The 19,097-nt window shown below is 47.4% G+C and overlaps 1 protein-coding gene across 1 annotated transcript; it reads right to left on the bottom strand.

Moving 5' to 3' along the window:
* Nucleotides 1–2,151: 2,151 nt before the first annotated feature.
* On the bottom strand, nucleotides 2,152–14,717 carry CHCHD1 (coiled-coil-helix-coiled-coil-helix domain containing 1). The gene is made up of 3 exons (XM_082269202.1): nucleotides 14,535–14,717; nucleotides 10,893–11,011; nucleotides 2,152–2,371 (listed from the first exon to the last, which is right to left on the bottom strand). The coding sequence occupies exons 1-3, from the start codon at nucleotides 14,668–14,670 to the stop codon at nucleotides 2,264–2,266; spliced, it is 363 nt and encodes a 120-aa protein (XP_082125328.1). The 5' UTR covers nucleotides 14,671–14,717; the 3' UTR covers nucleotides 2,152–2,263.
* Nucleotides 14,718–19,097: the final 4,380 nt, after the last annotated feature.

Below are 19,097 nucleotides of genomic sequence, written 5' to 3' on the forward strand. Positions count from 1 at the left end.
CGACACCCCCAGTTTGATCGCATATCGCAGTGCGATCGTGCAGTTCGCACAGGAGCGGATCGCACAAGTGTGAACCGCTGTGTGATCCGATCCTGATGCGGCTGCAAAAATGCCTCCTGTGCGTGTTTGCTCCGGGTGCGAAGCGAATTTAGCCATACAAACTGTATGGCTAAATACGCACCGCACAGCTGATCGCATGTAATGTCGGAGCAGTGCGCTCCGACATTACATGCGAACCCGGCACACGCACAAGTGTGAACCGGGGCTTACTGTTTCTCTCACAGCTCTGCACTTCCGTGACTTCCCCCCTCCTTTCCTCTCTGCCTTTCCTCCCCGCCCTCTTGCTGATGTCAGTGAGGGAGTCAGTGAGTCAGAACGAGGTGAGGGAAACAAAAAAAAAAAAAAAAAAAAAAAAGGAGGACAGAAGCAGCAGAACCTGAGTCGAGCTTAGTGCTACATTGTCCTGTGACTGTCCATGCAATGCAGCCTGCCAAAAAATATAATAAAAGCTTCTCCAGAGAAAAGAATTAATATTCCTTATAAAGTGCAATATTCTAATAGAAAAATAAGTGATTAAAAACGTCCATATAGCACATATAGGGGGTCTTTCTATGCTGCCTATTTCATATCTCTGGCTGACATGGATGTTTTTATTCACTTATTTTTCTATTATAACATTGCACCTTATAAGGAATATTAACTCTTTTATCTAGATAAGCATTTATTATATTATTTACAGTATATAGCAGCTTAATTAAAAAAAAAAAAAAAAAAAAAGTTTTTTGGTATAAGGCTCAGTTCACACTTGTGCGATGCGGGAAGGCTGCGAATATGCAGTGTGTTCCCGCATCGCATCCGCACAAGAGGCAGTTCACACTGCCATATGCGATACGCAGAGGGTGTCAATTAAATGTTAACGACACCCCCAGGTTGATCGCATATCGCAGTGCGATCTGCAAGTTTGCACAGAATCGGATCGCACTAGTGTGAACCACTGTGCGATCCGATTCTGAGGCGGCTCAAAAAATGCCTCATGTGCGAGTTTGCTGTGGATGCGCTGCGAATTCAGCCATACAAAGTGTATGGCTGAACTCGCATCCGCACATGAGATCGCATGTAATTTAGGAGCAGTGCGCTCCATATTACATGCGATCTTGCAAACCGCACAAGTGTGAACCGGCACTAAGTGCCGGTTCACACTACTGCGGGTGCACTGATTCGCACTGCACACGCACAAAAGTCGCAAATGATCCTTTTTTTCAGCCGCATCAGGATCGGATCGCACAGTGGTTTACACTTGTGCGATCCGAACCTGTGCGAACTGTCAGATTGCACTGCAATATGCGATCAAACTGGGGGTGTCGTTAACATTTAATTGACACCCCCTGCGTATCGCATATGGCAGTGTGAACTGCCTCTTGTGCAGATGCGATGCGGGAGCAGGCTGCGAATTTGCAGCCTTCCAGCATCGCACAAGTGTGACCCGGCACTTACACTCCGTTTGCTCATTATTCTTTTAAATAAATGAAAAAAAAGGCATATTGAGTTTTTTTATGATTTTATCCGATTAATCGAAAAAATAAAATAATCGGCAACTAATCGATTATTAATATAATCGTTAGTTGCAGCCCTACACTTGTGTCTATCCAGCACTGTCCCCTCCACAGCAGCTCTTCTCTCCTCTCACAGGCTTGGCTGAGGCCAACAGGACTCATTGACTACTACTGCTACTGTCTGCCAAATCCTGTGAGGAGGAAGAGGTGGGTGGGACCGAGCAGCGCTGTGTGCCTCTTTAGACACACATAGTCCAGCTTGGGAGCGAGCCCACATGTCTGCCCCCATAGCAAGAGGCTTTAGATAAGCAAAGAGCACTAGGCAGGGGGACCACAGAAGAGTAGGTTCAGAACTGCTCTGTGCTATACCATGGCACAGAGCAGGCAAGTAGACCAGGTTTTTTTTATTTGAAATAAAAAAAATGTAATATTACAAATCACTTTAAACAATCTCTACCATTTTCAGTGTAACACCTAGAACCAAAGTGGAAAAACCTAAAACACAAACCAAAACAAAGTTGTAGGTCAATGAAAAAACAAAAAAAACAAGGTCTTCCAGGTTATAAGAACATCTTTATAATAAAATCTTACATTTTGTGTCACGATAAGGCACATAGGGCCCAAAATATAACATGCTGGAATTGTCCATTCTGCAGTTCAACAGATACATCCCAGTTAATAAAGTTCTGTGAAAGGTAAAAGTTGAGCATCTAGATCTCATGTTTGATACTTGGATATTTCCTTAGCAATTTGTTTACTTTGTCTGCTGGCAACAACTCTGCTGGAAGTTCTTGATGCAAACCCGCCTTTCGATCAGCCTGAAAAAATTAGGAAGAAAGATTAGAAAATGGGATTTTTTACTTACTGAAAAATCCATTTCTCTAAAGTTCATTGACGGACACAGGTCCTGCAATTCTTGACCATTGGGATGTCCCAAAAATGAGGGATGGGAAACAGGAAAAAAATTCCCAAGGCTAACCAGGCAACAGGGGCTCAACCAAAACAACTGGAGCCCACCTGAAAAAAAAAAAAAAAAAAAAAAAAAAAAAATGACACCCTCAGAGGATCAGGTCCTCCAAGCAGCCTGCAAAACCTTGTGGCCAAAGGAAGCACCCGCAGATGACAACACATCCACTTCAAAAAAACTTTGTAAAAAGTGTGCATCGACCACCAGGTGGCCGCCTTGCAAACCTGCGTCACTGACGCCTGATGACGGAAGGCCCAGGAGGCACTAAGTGCCCTAGTAGAGTTGCACCGTTACAGGGAAAGGAGGAACCCGGTCCTTGCTGGAATAGGCCTGAACCACCATCTGTCGAATCCATCTGGAAAGGATCGCAGAGGAAGCGGACAACCCATTGCGAGTTCCATCCGTGAGCACAAATAAGAGTCTGACTTCCTGAAAGTATACCCCAATTGCCCGAACCACATCTAAGGCATGCAAGGCAATTTCCTTTGGATGTTTAGGCCTGGGACACAGGGAAGGCAACACAATGTCTTCATTCAAATAAAAAAAAAAAAAAAAAAAAAAAAAAATCAGACCACCTTAGGAAGGAATAACAGACAAGGGCGAAGCAACACCTTAACCTTATGAATCACCACAAAAGGTGAATGACAGGATAATGCCGCCAGTTGTGTCATCCTGCGGGCAGAGGCGATAGCCACCAAAAAAGCCACCAAAAAAGCCACCTTCTGGGACAGCGTAAGCAGGGAATATCCCGAATATTTTCAAAGGGAGGCTTCTGTAGAGCTGAAAGCACCAAATTGAGATCCCAAGGTGGCAACGGAGCCCCTACTGGGACCAAATGTCTCTGAAGAAAGATATGCACCAGGGAGTGTGTGGCCAAAGGTCGTTGGAAGAAGACCTCTAAAGTAGACACCTGGCCCTTGATGGTACTCAAGGCCAAACTTCTGTTCAACCATCCATTGAAGGAAGGTTAAGATGCGAGCCACAGAGAAGGAGCGAGGAAGCACCCCAAAAGATTCACACCACGCAATGTACATCTCCCACGTATGATGGTAGATCTTCCTAGAAGTAGATTTCCTAGCTTTTTACAACATAGGAATAACCGCCTCAGACAAACCTCTATCCTTTAGCACCTGGTGTTAAGCCGTCAAAGCCAGGGACTGTAAAGCAGGATGGAAGATTGGTCCTTGGGACAGCAGATCCTCCTGGAGAGGAAGCTTCCAAAGAACGTCGGAGACTAGCTGCACCAGATCGGCATACCAAGCACAGCGAGGCCAGTCCGGGGCCACCAAGATGACCAGAATCCCTACTGCCTCGTTCCTGCATAGGAGTCTGGGCAGAAGCTTGAGAGAAGGGAAGGCATAAATCAGATGATACTGAACCCATGGGACCACCAGCACATGTGTGACGTCCGCCAGAGGATCCCTTGACCAAGCCACAAACCTCTCTCTGCACCTTTCTGTTGACCTAAGACGCCAACAGATGCACCTTGGGAGTGCCCCACCAGAGACAAAGCTGATGAAACACCTCCGGATGAAGGGACCACTCCCCATGGTCCAATGCCTGCCAACTGAGGTAGTCCGCCTGCCTATTTTCCACCCGTGTGTATGGGGGAGAGGGTGAGAACAAACCGGTCTGCCCACCTTAGAATGCCAGCTACCTCCAGAGCTGCTAGGGCACTTCTCGTGCCCCCTTGGTGATTGACATAAGCCAGGGCTGTAGCATTCCACGATTAATTGCACACTGGGCATCCCTGAAGATGATCCGTATAATGGTCCAGACAGTCTGATCGCTAGGAGTTGCAGGACATTGATCAGCAGTCTGGACAGAATGCTTGCCGGACAGCCTGCCATCCGTGGTGACCACTGGCCAATACAAGGGGAGGATGGATTTTCCCAGCCGAAGCGCCGGAGAATGAAGCCACCATATCAGGGACTTTGTTTCCAGACCCAGCCGGATTTGACTGTCCAGAGACTGAGGAGTCTCATCCCACTTGGTCAGAATCTCCCTTTGCAGGGACCTCGTATGGAGCTGTGCAAACCGAACTGCCTCGAAGGAAGATACCATCAGGCGAGGAAATCCCCCTGATGCAGGGATGCCACCACCGTGCGAATGGACTCCATTCTGAACTTCTGTACCCGCACTGAGTAGTTTAGCGCCTTGAGGTCTAGGATTGGACGCACTTTGCCTTCCTTCCTGGGGATTGGGAACAGGTTTGCGTAAAAACCCTGAAAACGTTCCAAAGTCGGAACCGGAACAATCACCCCTCGAAGGAAAAGGTCTTCTACCACCCCAAACAGACTCTGTAACTGGTCTGGGGACAGGCGCAGATTGGAAGGAAAGTACCTTGCCAGGGGGCAAGAGTGAAACTCGATCTTGTAGCTGGACCGAATTACTTAGTGGACCCACTTATCCTGTACCGGGGAAGGCCATCGGTCTGGAAACCAACGAAGACACTAAACCCCCCCCCCCCCCCCAATATGGGTGAGGGCGCACCTTCATGCAGAAGGTGCCTTGTCTGCGGGTCAGGAGAAGCCCGCTCTAGTCTTACCAGACCATGTTAGTTTGGATCCGCCAGGAGGAGGTCCTGAAAGGCTTTGAGCCCATGTCAGTCGCCTCTGAGGGACAAAAAAACTGAGCTGAGAAGGAAGGTCCACATCTACGATGAGGTTCCTTTCCCTTAGTAGCCTGCAGAAAAAAAAAGTACTCTTCCCTCCTGTGAGACCCTTAATGATGTCATCCAGGGCAGCTCCAAACAGGCGATTTTCTTGAAAGAGAAGAAGATCAGTCTAGGCCTTTTTAGAAGTCTGATCCGCAGACCAGCATTTAAGCCAAACGACACGCCGAAGGACCACTGCCGAAACAGAGGCGAGCAATCAAAAAAGGAGCCGCATCCAAAGAGGCATCACAGATAAACTGCAGCCCCTAGACCATCTGGTCCGCCAGCTCAGAAAAGGCAGGGGGTGGAGGGAGTTGTTCTCCCTCCAGGTCAGGGCGTAGGGGCTTAGCCCACTCAGTCAGAGTTTGGGACACCAGGGCAATGATAAATTCCGGCCTCATCGCCGAACCAGCTAAGGTGTACATCGTGTGGGCCACAGCCTCCGCCTTCCAGTCAGCCAGCTCCCTAAAGGCCAGGGAGTCTTCAACCGGAATCATGGTTGCCTTGTTTAATCTGGAAACTGGACGGTCCACCACTGGTGGGACAGTCCACTTCTTAAGAAGGGACTGCTCATAGGGGTAACGCCTAGTAAACCGCTTAGGAACCCTACGGGTAGGCTTTGGTAGTCCCCACTCTTTTGCGACTATTCTGTCAAAATAAGCAGAAAAAGGAAACCCCTTTCCCGCTCTGGATCGCTTGTGAGTGCCAAAGGGGACCTGCGCCTCCGTCTAAGGTTAAGCTGCAGTCTTCTTATTGAGGGTCTCATGCATAAATACAAATCAGCGCATCCATGAGCGCCTTTTCATGCGCGGTCGCGACGTGGAGGAATCATCCTCACTATCAGAAGATTCCAGGCGCGTGGTGGCAGACCCAGAAGGGAGACCTACGTCCGCGGTGGATGAATCAGGTTCAGGATCTGATGAGACAGATAAGGCAGGGTAAGGCAGGGGGCGCTTTTTGCTAGCCCGTCACCCACAAGACTCCTCCACCCGGGACACAAGGGACTCCAGGACTGCCGTCAGTGCATGGATGAATGGTCGGGACCCAGAGGGCCCCGCAGCCTCAGAGGGGATGAGGTGGGGAAATGTGATCCAAAAACTCCATTAGTCACCAGGGGGACACCATAAAAAAAAAAAAAATGTAAAAAACTACCAAGGGACGACCCCCTACACACTGGCACCACCACCCAGACGCCAAGCACAAGGCGCAGAGCAATCCTCAGAGAGCGGGAGAGGACCCCACCAGACTCACCACCCGGCGACACAAGCACCTGCAACCACCAGGAGAGGCCACACTACACGTGCGGTGATCAGGAAGCTAAACGATTCAGCAGTCAACACCAGGGGATGAGAAAGGGCTCCCACCGCCGAAATCACTGCCCACAGGGCTCCTGTCATGGCCGCCGCTATTTGCAATGCAAACAAGAAAATGGCTGCCGGACTACACAAACATGGCTGCCGTATATAGGAATACACAGGCTACAACAAAATGGCTGGGCTACGAGGTATACAGAGACCCTGGCCTCAAGGACAGATCCAGGCAGGACGGGGTGCCCTGGCAGGAGCCCCCATCAGGTACAACCCCCGCACAATAGATCGCCCAGGCGCCAGCGGCGCAACCCCCCCCCCCCCCATCCCAGGACCAGCACCAGCCACCCAAAACAGCCCCAGTGTATGTGAAATGGGGGTAGGGGAGAATGCTGACACGGAAGATAAAAAAAAAATAAAAAAAAAAATAAAAAAAAAGAGGGGGGGGGGGGTGCAACCATCCCAAGGAGCGGCCCACAACCACCCAAAAACCCTCCAGGGGCAGAGGGGGAGGGGGGGGGGGGGGCAGCTACTCACCATACCAGGAACAGGGTGGGCACCGCTACAGACAGATCCTCCTCTATTGAAATGGGGGGACTGTCGGCCAGGAGGAATGCTGCGACTTGGGCCGAGGCCAGGTCGTATGCAACCTCACGAGATGTTTAAAGCGGAGTTCCAGCCATTTACTCACCTGTCCAACGGTCCAGCGATGCGGCCGCCGGAAGCCTCGATCCTCTCCCTCGGCGCCGGCATCACTGCTGTGGGCACCCGGCTGTTACAGTTTGCGGCTTCACAGCCGGGTACCCACTGCGCATGCGCGAGTCGCGCTGCGCGCCGCGATTGGCCGGCAATCTTCTGGGACCTCTGACGTGTCCCAGAAGATTGCAGGGAGGGAGGGGGAGAGGAGAACTTCCGCTCAGTGCGCCGCGGCGCTCCGAGCGGAAGTGGGAGCGGGTACCTGTCAAAACTAGGTACCCGCTCCCCCCCCCAAAAAATGACATGCCAAATGTGGCATGTCGGGGGGTCAGGACTCCCTAAAGCGGAAGTTCCGCTTTTGGGTGGAACTCCGCTTTAACTCGCAAGGCCAGCCCCCGTCCAGTGGGGCTATGTCGCGACCGACCTATCGTGGAGCTGAGGTCTGCAAGCGTTCACTGGCCAGACTGGGGTGACCACTGGATCTAGATTATCCAGCCCCGTTGCCCAGTCCGGCAGTAGATAGTAGATCTCACAGGAAAAATCCAGGAGGAAAAAATTGTCCAGCAAAAAAAAAAATGTTGCCAGGACCAAAGATCCCAGCAAGGAACTAGGTTCTTAACTCCTGACTAGGCAGAAAAATAAAAAACTGGAGCCACTATGGCAGGGAGAGGGAGTATACCCCATAGGTGTAGCCAGAAATGTTTTTTCTGCCTAGTGCCCTACTCCTGTAGGTGGCAGTATACCCAATGGTCAAGAATGACAGGAGCTGTGTCTGTCAATGAACGAAAAATAGAATTTTTCAAAAGCATTGAACATGTTTTCCAACAAACCAGTAAAGTAACAAAAAAGGACATACTTGGAACAAAAAAAAAAAAAAAAAGCAGAATAAAATGTTCCCTTACTCTCTTGCCATATTTCTCGGTCCTAAAAAAGTCCAATCCCTGCATGCATGGCAAAGTATGGTTGGACACAAATGTTTTATAGTTTACATTATAATAGGAAATGGTTAGGTAACCATGTACACATACAAAGGGTTAAGTCTTTAGGCTCCATGCACACATGAGCACATTGTTTTAAGGCGTGCGTTTGGGCGTTTTTTGCAGGTGTTTGGAAGCAGCCATTGACATCTAACAAAAAACGCTTGTAATATGCCAAAAAAGAAGCTCGTATACTTTTTTGAGCTTCAGGCGACAAAACGCTCATATGTAAACAGGGGCCATTGAAATTAATGGGATTTTGCTTGTTGGGCGTTTTCAGCGATGAGCATTTTACGAGCTGAGGTGTGCACAGGGCCTAAAGGAAACCAAACAAAAGTTGTATAGCTTGTTTCCAGCTAGAGCTGCACGATTAATCGTTAAAAAAAAAATTGCGATCTTGATTCACAGCAACAGTTCAGAAACATGTCAGCAATGAAAACCCCTATGTCTTGATCGGATTTGGTCATTTTATTTTAATGGTATTAAATAATAGCCTAACTGCGAACGTTTAATAGCATCAGCATGCAACACCTATAGTAAACACTTTGCTAAATATGTTCTGCTTGGTTGGGTTGTGCGAAAGTTATAGCGTCTACAAACTGTTGTATACATTCAAATTTTTTTTTTTATACTAGCAATGGTGTCGATCAGCGACTTATAGTGAGACTGCAATAGCATAGGGGGAAATCTGACACTAAGTGACACTACCACAGTGATCAGTGCTAGGGAAGGGGTTTAAATGTGTGCCTAACCAGTGTTTGTGTATGTGTACTGTGAGCTGCTTTTACTAAGGAATGTGCCAGTTTTTTGCAGGGAAACAAAAAACAGCACATCGTTGCTGGCAGGACAGAGCACCTTTGAAAACGTCATCTGTGACGAAACGTCGTAAGGACGCGGCGTACCGAGGTCATCTGATTGCGACCTGGAAGTGCGGACGAGCGGAGCTGTCCGGCCGGCGGCTACAACTACATATGCCCTGTACTTCCTGCAATATTGTTGAGTGTTACTCTTTATTTTTAATAAATATATAACGGTTTTACACTATGGAAGCCGTTTCTTTTTTATGGTGGCGATTACCCTGGCTTTCTGTGGAGTCATTCGGGTCGGATTTTGCATCAGGTTCTATGAGGTCTGATATCTCTACAGGCGATTTGATTATTCCCATTGGGTAAGAGGCAAATCTTACTGGTGAAGGCTGGCACTGAATTTAGGTGACACATATGAATGTTTTGCTGCATTTTGGCCCAAATATATATTTTTCTGGTAAGAGGCGAGTTCAACTGGTGGAGGTTTATACACAGAAGATAGATTTTTATTTATGACCACTTCTATTCACTTTGGCGTTTAATTTCCTTCGCTTGGTAAGAGGCGATTCCAGCTGGTGAAGGATAGCACATATTTTTATGCACTTGTCTTCATTCATTCTGGTAAGGGGTACCTATAGGTGTCCCACTGTAAGAGATTCCTTTCTCTTTTTCTTTTCAATTGTTTGCCTTTGAGCATTCACATTGGTGGTGGTTTTTCTACACAACCTCAATTTTGAATTTACATTAATCACCCATTGGTGTTCAAGTCACTTATCATTTGTGTTGGGTTTTACGCTATTGCGTTTATTTATTTTATGATTCAACGACTACTGAATCAACACGAGTTTATTGGTTCCAGTCTGCTATCAAGGGGACAAGACTTAATATAGAGAACCTGCACATTATTTTACCATTTCTGGTAAGCACACATCCATAGGGAGCCCGATTAGAATATTGTGATCCTTCAATATATGGCCTTTTTGGATTTTATTTTCTATCATTTATCAATTAGTGCGACTTGTTATATAAATATTGTTTAGGGTGTGGTCACACTTGAAGTTGCAGCTGTACGTCTGATCTCCATTAGCGTGGTTATTTCCAATTTTATGCTCTCTATTGCTACCTTATGTCCACGTCACCAACTCAGGAGCTTTGCGCATGCTCAGTTTTCAGTGAGTTTCTATTATGAGCATTTCCTCTATATCACATCAGAGCAGACCATGTGATTATCGAGTCCCACATCTGGGCATATACAAAGTGGTTAATGACAGCCCACTTCCTTCCTCTATACCCACTAACCAGCAAAACCCAATGGGGCAGGGTATTACATGTAGATTGATGGAGGCTTCACCTCATTCTTATTCTAAGACACAGACTGGAGGGGCGTGACACAGCTTGTGACTGGCAGGAATCCACCCACACTAGGTTTTTGCCAAAAAAATAAAGTTTTGTATTCAAATATATATTTTGTTGACAATTTAAAAAAACTGTTTGATATTTATTTTTACTCTGTATTCTAAAGGCTGTAATTTTTTTTTTATTTTGAAAATGTGACCAGCCGCAGAGGACTAGAAGCTCCTCCCATATGTTTCCCTGCAGAGAAGCTGGGAAAGAGCTGGGTCATGTGACAGCTGTATATAAATTAGGAAAAAGGGACAGTGAAAACTCTAATAGGCATTTCTCTCACACGCTGTATTAGGACAGGAAGCAAAGTCAAGTCTTCTCAATGGGACAGACGAGGGGAAAAAAAAAAAAAAAAAAAAGAAGGACAGGGATGTCAACCTATTCTATCCAAAACAACAAAAAAAAATTCTGCTTACTAAAATAAAATAGGAACCATTGGACAAGGCTGGCTTTAGGAACAAAAAGATAAAAACATTCTCTGTCAATAGAAAATTAAAACACATCTGCAGAAAGTAAAAATCTGTACCTGTGCTTGTGCCACACACTCATAAAAAACCTTGATTTCATTTGAACAGACTTTGTCACCGAAAGAATTTTCTTTCCAGCATGCCATCAACACTGACATCTCACTTAGACAGGAAGCCTCTGTGCGAGAGAGAAAACAAAATGAAATCACATAGATCGGGGTGTCAAACTCAATTTTACTGAGGGCCGCACAAGCATTATGGTTGTCCTTAAAGGGCCAGTTGTACCTATAGGACCAAGTACAATTATGCAGAGCTTTTTTTCTCAGAGAATAGGTGCAGGAACTTAACTCTGCCCACCCGCTCTGAACTGCATCAAACTATGGGTGTGGCCAAATTGTACTAACAGTAGGAGGATCTTAAGGGGGCTATAAATACCAGGAGTGCGATGTTTGGAGCTCAGCGTTTCACTCCATGCAGAGTCTAGGGTTGAGCTGCACACACAGTGCAGAGGTCAGAGGTGCACTACATACACAGTTCATGAATGTGCTGTGTACAGAGTGCAGGGTTTAGGAGTGCACTACATACTGAGTGCAGGGTTTAGGAGTGCACTACATACAGGTCCCTCAAAAAAAATTTGCATATTGTGATAAAGTTCATTATTTTCTGTAATGTACTGATAAACATTAGACTTTCATATATTTTAGATTCATTACACACAACTGAAGTAGTGCAAGCCTTTTATTGTTTTAATATTGATGATTTTGGCATACAGCTCATGAAAAACCAAAATTCCTATCTCAAAAAAATTAGCATATTTCATCCGACCAATAAAAAAAAAAAAAAAAAAAAAAAAAAAAAAAGCGTTTTTAATACAAAAAAAGTCAACCTTCAAATAATTATGTTCAGTTATGCACTCAATACTTGGTCGGGAAACCTTTTGCAGAAATGACTGCTTCAATGCGGCGTGGCATGGAGGCAATCAGCCTGTGGCACTGCTGAGGTGTTATGGAGGCCCAGGATGCTTCTTTCTGTGTCTTACCCTCTTGCTTGAGGGTGTCAATGATGGCCTTCTGGACAGCAGTCAGGTCGGCAGTCTTACCCATGATTGCGGTTTTGAGTAATGAACCAGGCTGGGAGTTTTTAAAAGCCTCAGGAATCCTTTGCAGGTGTTTAGAGTTAATTTGTTGATTCAGATGATTAGGTTAATAGCTCGTTTAGAGAACCTTTTCATGATATGCTAATTTTTTGAGATAGGAATTTTGGGTTTTCATGAGCTGTATGCCAAAATCATCAATATTAAAACAATAAAAGGCTTGCACTACTTCAGTTGTGTGTAATGAATCTAAAATATATGAAAGTCTAATGTTTATCAGTACATTACAGAAAATAATGAACTTTATTACAATATGCTAATTTTTTGAGAGGGACCTGTACTGAGTGCAGTGTTTAGGGAGTGCACTACATACTGAGTGCAGGGTTTAGGGAGTGCACTACATACTGAGTGCAGGGTTTAGGGAGTGTGCTATGCAGTGTGCGGGAATCTGCTCTCTTTCACAGGCTGTTAACATCTCACTTCCACCCCTTCCCCTGGGTGCGAGAGCCACATAAAATGGCCTGGGAGGGCCGGGTTTGGCCTGCAGGCCTTGTGTTTGACACATGACATAGATGTATCATAGGCTCCTGTGCCTACATTCTCATAGCTGTATATCTTCAGTGTGAGATGTAAGGCACTGTGCATATGACTGCTAGTCTCTGAAGACTGGGAGAGATTTGCCTAAGTCACTAACTGCTTACACTTTACCTTGCTGGCGGCTCACTTGTGAGCAAGCAAAACTCTGCCTCTACCAAGAAAGCCGCCTCCACACAGACAATGCAGAACACGGTATAGTAACAGGGAAGGGTCAGCTGCAGAGAGACTAATCATTTACCCTCTGCTGGCAGTTTTTTAGCCAGTTTCCAGAGTTCTGTTCCTCTTTAAATTATATCTAAAAACTTTATTTTCTAGCTTTGAGTAGAGACAGGGGGTGTAGGGCAAGCAGTGGGGTTGTAGGTATACAGACGGGGGGGGGGGATGCAAGGCAAGCAGCGGGGTTGTATGTACACAGACAGGGGGTGTAGGGCAGGCAGTGGTTATATTCACAGACAGGGGTGTAGGACAGGCAGAGGGGTTGTGTGTATAAACAGGGGGTGTAGGTATACAGAGATGGGGGTGCGGGGCAGGCAGAGGGGTTGCATGTATAGACAGGGGGTGTAGGGCAGACAGTGGTTATATGCACAGAGAGGGGGTGTAGGGCAGGCATTGGGGTTGTGTGTATATAGACAGGGGGTGTAGGGCAGACAGTGGTTATATGCACAGAGAGGGGGTGTAGGGCAGGCATTGGGGTTGTGTGTATATAGACAGGGGGTGTAGGGCAGGCATTGGGGTTGTGTGTAGGGCAGGCAGAGGGGTTGTATGTATATAGACGGGATGTACAAACAGGGGGTGTAGGGCAGGCAGTGGTTATATTCACAGAGAGGGGGTGTAGGGCAGGCAGAGGGGTTGTGTGTAGGGCAGGCAGAGGGGTTGTGTGTATAGACAGGGGGTGTAGGGCAGGCAGAGGGGTTGTGTGTATAGACAGGGGGTGTAGGGCAGGCTGAGGGGTTGTAGTTATATAGACAGGGGGTGTAGGGCAGGCAGAGGGGTTGTGTGTATACAGACAGGGGGTGTAGGGCAGGCAGAGGGGTTGTGTGTATAGACAGGGGGTGTAGGGCAGGCAGAGGGGTTGTGTGTATACAGACAGGGGGTGTAGGGCAGGCAGAGGGGTTGTGTGTATACAGACAGGGGGTGTAGGGCAGGCAGAGGGGTTGTGTGTATACAGACAGGGGGTGTAGGGCAGGCAGAGGGGTTGTGTGTATAGACAGGGGGTGTAGGGCAGGCAGAGGGGTTGTGTGTGTATAGACAGGGGGTGTAGGGCAGACAGAGGGGTTGTGTGTATAGACAGGGGGTGTAGGGCAGGCAGAGGGGTTGTGTGTATACAGACAGGGGGTGTAGGGCAGGCAGAGGGGTTGTGTGTATAGACAGGGGGTGTAGGGCAGGCTGAGGGGTTGTGTGTATAGACAGGGGGTATAGGGCAGGCAGAGGGGTTGTGTATGTATAGACAGGGGGTGTAGGGCAGGCAGAGGGGTTGTGTGTATAGACAGGGGGTGTAGGGCAGACAGAGGGGTTGTGTGTGTATAGACAGGGGGTGTAGGGCAGGCAGAGGGGTTGTGTGTATAGACAGGGGGTGTAGGGCAGGCAGAGGGGTTGTGTGTATAGACAGGGGGTGTAGGGCAGGCAGAGGGGTTGTGTGTGTATAGACAGGGGGTGTAGGGCAGACAGAGGGGTTGTGTGTATAGACAGGGGGTGTAGGGCAGGCAGAGGGGTTGTGTGTATACAGACAGGGGGTGTAGGGCAGGCAGAGGGGTTGTGTGTATAGACAGGGGGTGTAGGGCAGGCTGAGGGGTTGTAGTTATATAGACAGGGGGTGTAGGGCAGGCAGAGGGGTTGTGTGTGTATAGACAGGGGGTATAGGGCAGGCAGAGGGGTTGTGTATGTATAGACAGGGGGTGTAGGGCAGACAGAGGGGTTGTGTGTATAGGCAGGGGGTGTAGGGCAGACTGGTTATATACACACACAATGTAGTCCATGTTCCATGTCACACAGCACCCAGCCTCCCTCTCACCTGCCAGCTTCGTCTTACGGTTGGACACGTGGTCACGGATCGCCAGCGGTAGTTTAGGCTTCAGGACCGGCTTCCCGCACCGCCGGCTCAGCAGTTTGGCCACCTTGGCATGCAGTAAACCCACCTCCGACGCCATGACAGTCAAGGACACCGCTGAGGATTCTGGGAGGGGAAGCTGCAGAAGGCTGAGGCCTTCCCACCAATTATTTGTCCTCCTCGCTGCTCATTTCCTAAGGACTTCTTGTCTGTCAAAAGTGGAGCTCCACTCTGCAGCCACGCCCCTCTCAGGACACCGGAAGTTGGTGTGTTTTAAGATGCTGCGCTGCTCAGCTCTTTCTGGCCGGAAGTGACGAGGGGTAGGTAATTCTCACGGGGTAGGTAATTCTCACGGAACACCTGCCCTGTGCAGAGGAGTGAAAATGTGGGAAGAAGCAGACATGATGGGTGATGGGGATTAAGCTGTGATGTTGAGGTTGGCTGCATGGCCATGTGGACTACAAACACCAGCAAGAATGTGCTGGGACTATTGATTCCTCTGCAGCCAGAGAAATGACTTCTTATTGTAATGTGTGGAGGAGTCAGATACTCTGTCAGGTGTTTTTTTTTTCTGGCTGCGTACCCATTGGGAAGGTTTGCCCTCACTTCCTGTACTGGTGACCCCAATCATGTCCTGACATTAGGGATCTTCCAGGGACAGAAGTGAGTGTAAATCTCTTCAATGGGGGCCCCCAGCAGCATTACCCCCTCCCCCGGTAACCTCTAACAAACACCAATGATTTGGGTAGTATTCTTGTCTGGGGGACACTATTCCTCTGGCAGCAATAATTTGGGGGGGAGGGGGAGTATTCTTCACTGGGGCCCACCAGTCTATGGATATAAAAGATTTGTAGGCATATTCTTCCTTTGGGTCACCTATTCCACTGACATCAATGATTTTGAAGGTATTCTCCCTTGGGTCCCCCTATTCCACTGACATCAATGATTTGGGCTCTAAACTACAGCACTGTACACTACATCGCTATATTCTCTACACTACAGCGCTATATTCTCTACACTACAGCGCTATATTCTTTACACTACATCTCATCATAGATGCCAACATTGAAAAAAAAATTCCAGGGACACTTTGCAGCACAGCTATCAATTACCACACCCACTTTCCTGAAGCTCCGCCCACTCAGCATTATTAATCTTCGCCTACTGATCAGATTATAGGGTCTACTCAATAAAGAGAGAATTACAGGAAATTAAAAAGGGAATTTCAAACGTAAGGCCACTGTAGCAGAGTTGGAATCATTCTCCCATTCAGCTGCACTACTTCTGCGTAACATTTATAGGCAGCCCGATTAACAGGCGCTTCCAGGGACAATATAAATTACCTGGGACAGGATCCTATTTGCAGGGACTGTCCCAGGAAAAAAGGGACAGTTGGCAAGTATGCAGCACTCTACACCACACTCTATACTACAGCACTCTACACTACAGCACTCTACACCACACTCTATACTACAGCACTCTATTATTATTATTATACAGGATTTATATAGCGCCAACAGTTTGCGCAGCGCTTAACAAAATGAGGGCAGACATTACAGTTACACTACAATTTGGAACAAAAGGAATCAGAGGGCCCTGCTCGTTAGAGCTTACAATCTAAAAGGGAGGGTCAATTGATACAAAAGGCAATAGCTGTGGGGGATGAGCTGATGGAGCAAGAGAAACAGCGTTATTAGTTAGTAGCCGGGTAGGCTTCTTTAAAGAGAAGGGTTTTCAGGGATCGTCTAAAGATGGATAGATTAGGGGACAGTCGTACAGATTGGGGTAGAGAGTTCCAAAGAATGGGAGAAGCTCTGGAGAAATCCTGGAGGCGAGCATGGGAAGAGGTGACAAGGGAGCTAGAGAGCAGGAGGTCTTGGGAGGACCGAAGAGAGCGGCTTGGTTGATATTTTGAGATCAGGTTAGTGATGTAGCTGGGGGCAGAGTTGTGGATGGCTTTGTAAACTGTTGTTAGCACTTTGAATTTTATTCGTTGGGTGAGTGGAAGCCAATGAAGGGATTGGCAGAGAGGGTTGGAGGACACTGAACGGTTGGTAAGGTGGATAAGTCTTGCAGCTGCATTCATTATGGATTGAAGGGGGGATAATCTATGTAAGGGTAATCCAATGAGGAGGGAGTTGCAATAGTCGAGGCGAGAGATAACCAGGGCGTGAATTAAGAGCTTGGTGGTGTCATTGGTTAAAAAGGGCCGTATTCTAGCGATGTTGCGGAGGTTAAGGCGGCATGATTTGGACAGGGATTGGATGTGAGCCTGAAAGGACAGTGCAGAGTCCAGGGTTACCCCTAGCACCCTGGCATGTGTGGAAGGACTAATAGTTATTCCATTGATCTTGACAGAGAATTCTGGGGAAGAGGCACGTGGAGGAGGAAATATTATGAGCTCGGTTTTAGATAGATTCAGTTTGAGGAAGTGGTGAGACATCCAGGCTGATATGTCTGTTAGTAGATCAGTGATGCGGGAGGAGACTGATGGGGTGAGCTGAGGGGTAGAGAGGTAGATTTGGGTGTCATCAGCATAGAAATGGTAGTGGAAGCCATGGGAGGCTATTAGCTGACCCAGGGAGGAGGTATAGATTGAGAATAGTAGTGGTCCAAGGACAGAACCTTGGGGGACCCCAACAGTAAGAGGAGTTGCAGAGGAGTAAATGGAATTGTAAGTGACACTGAAGGTGCGGTGAGATAGGTAAGATTCGAACCAGTGGAGAGCACAGTCACGGAGACCGAGCAAACTAAGTTTTTTGAGAAGTAGGGGGTGGTCAACAGTATCAAAGGCAGCCGAGAGGTCCAAGAGTAAGAGTATTGAGTAGTGACCATTGGTTTTTGCTGTTAGTAAGTCATTTGTAAAGGCCCGTACACACGTACCGATCGTCGGCATACAAACGTCGGTGGACGAAGGATCTGCCGATTGTACGCGTGTTAGTATGGTGCCTCCGACAGATGTCTGCGCACAATCCGCGGACAAAAGTCTTTCTTGCAAACATGAAAATTTTTGTATGCCGACACCAGAACGGACGATTGTTCGCCTGTCAGTACACAATTCGGCCGACAGACCGCAGATTTGCAAGACTGGGCATGCTCAGAAAATAGAAAACACAGGGAAAGTTAACCATTACATGACATCACTTCTGCAGTCGGCGGACAAAATTCTTGTGCTGTCCTTGTGCTGTCTTTGCACTTTTCAGCAGACACCGACATCCCGGGGAGAAAAGAGGAACATTTGTATGCCGACCATCGGTACGTGTGTACGGGGCTTTAGTTTTAGGAGAGAAGTTTCTGTGGAGTGTTGCCGGCGAAATCCAGACTGAAGGGGATCAAGGAGGTTATTCTCAATGAGGTGCTTGCTCAGGCGGTTGTAGACTAAACGTTCAAGGAGCTTGGAAGCAAAAGGGAGTAAGGAGATGGGTCTTAAGTTATTAAGATTGGAGGGGTCTAGCGAGGCTTTCTTTGGTATGGGAGTTACTAGCGCATGTTTTAGAGAGCTGGGGAAGATCCCAGTGGAGAGGGAGAGGTTGAAGATACAGCACTCTACACTACACTCTACACTACAGCACTCTACACTACACTCTACACTACAGCACTCTACACTACACTCTACACTACAGCACTCTACACTACACTCTACACTACAGCACTCTACACTACACTCTACACTACAGCACTCTACACTACACTCTACACTACAGCACTCTACACTACACTCTACACTACAGCACATTATACTATACGCTACACTACAGCGCTCTACTCTACACTACATCGCTCTACACTACACTCTACACTATAGCACATTATACTATACGCTACACTACAGCGTTCTACACTACAGTACAGCACTCTAAAATACACTCTACACTACAGCACATTATACTATACGCTACACTACAGCGCTCTACACTACACTACAGCGCTCTACACTACACTCTACACTACAGCGCTCTACACTACACTCTACACTACAGCGCTCTACACTACACTCTACGCTACAGCGCTCTACACTACACTCTACACTACAGCGCTCTACACTACACTCTACGCTACAGCGCTCTACACTACACTCTACACTACAGCGTTCTACACTACAGCGCTCTACACTACACTCTACACTACAGCACATTATACTATACGCTACACTACAGCGTTCTACTCTCTACACTACATTGCTCTACACTACACTCTACAATACAGTGCTCTACACTACACTCTACACTACACTATACACTACAGCGCTCTACTCTGTACACTACACTCTACACTACAGCACTCTACACTACACTCTACACTACATCGCTCTACACTACACTCTACAATACTGCGCTCTACACTACACTCTACAATACTGCGCTCTACACTACACTCTACACTACAGCACATTATACTATACGCTACACTACAGCGCTCTACTCTCTACACTACACTCTACACTACAGCACATTATACTACACTCTACACTACAGCGCTCTACTCTCTACACTACACTCTACACTACAGCACTCTACACTCTACTCT

Source organism: Pelophylax lessonae (genome assembly GCF_965119305.1).
Source record: "Pelophylax lessonae genome assembly, chromosome: 9".
NCBI lineage: Eukaryota > Metazoa > Chordata > Amphibia > Anura > Ranidae > Pelophylax > Pelophylax lessonae.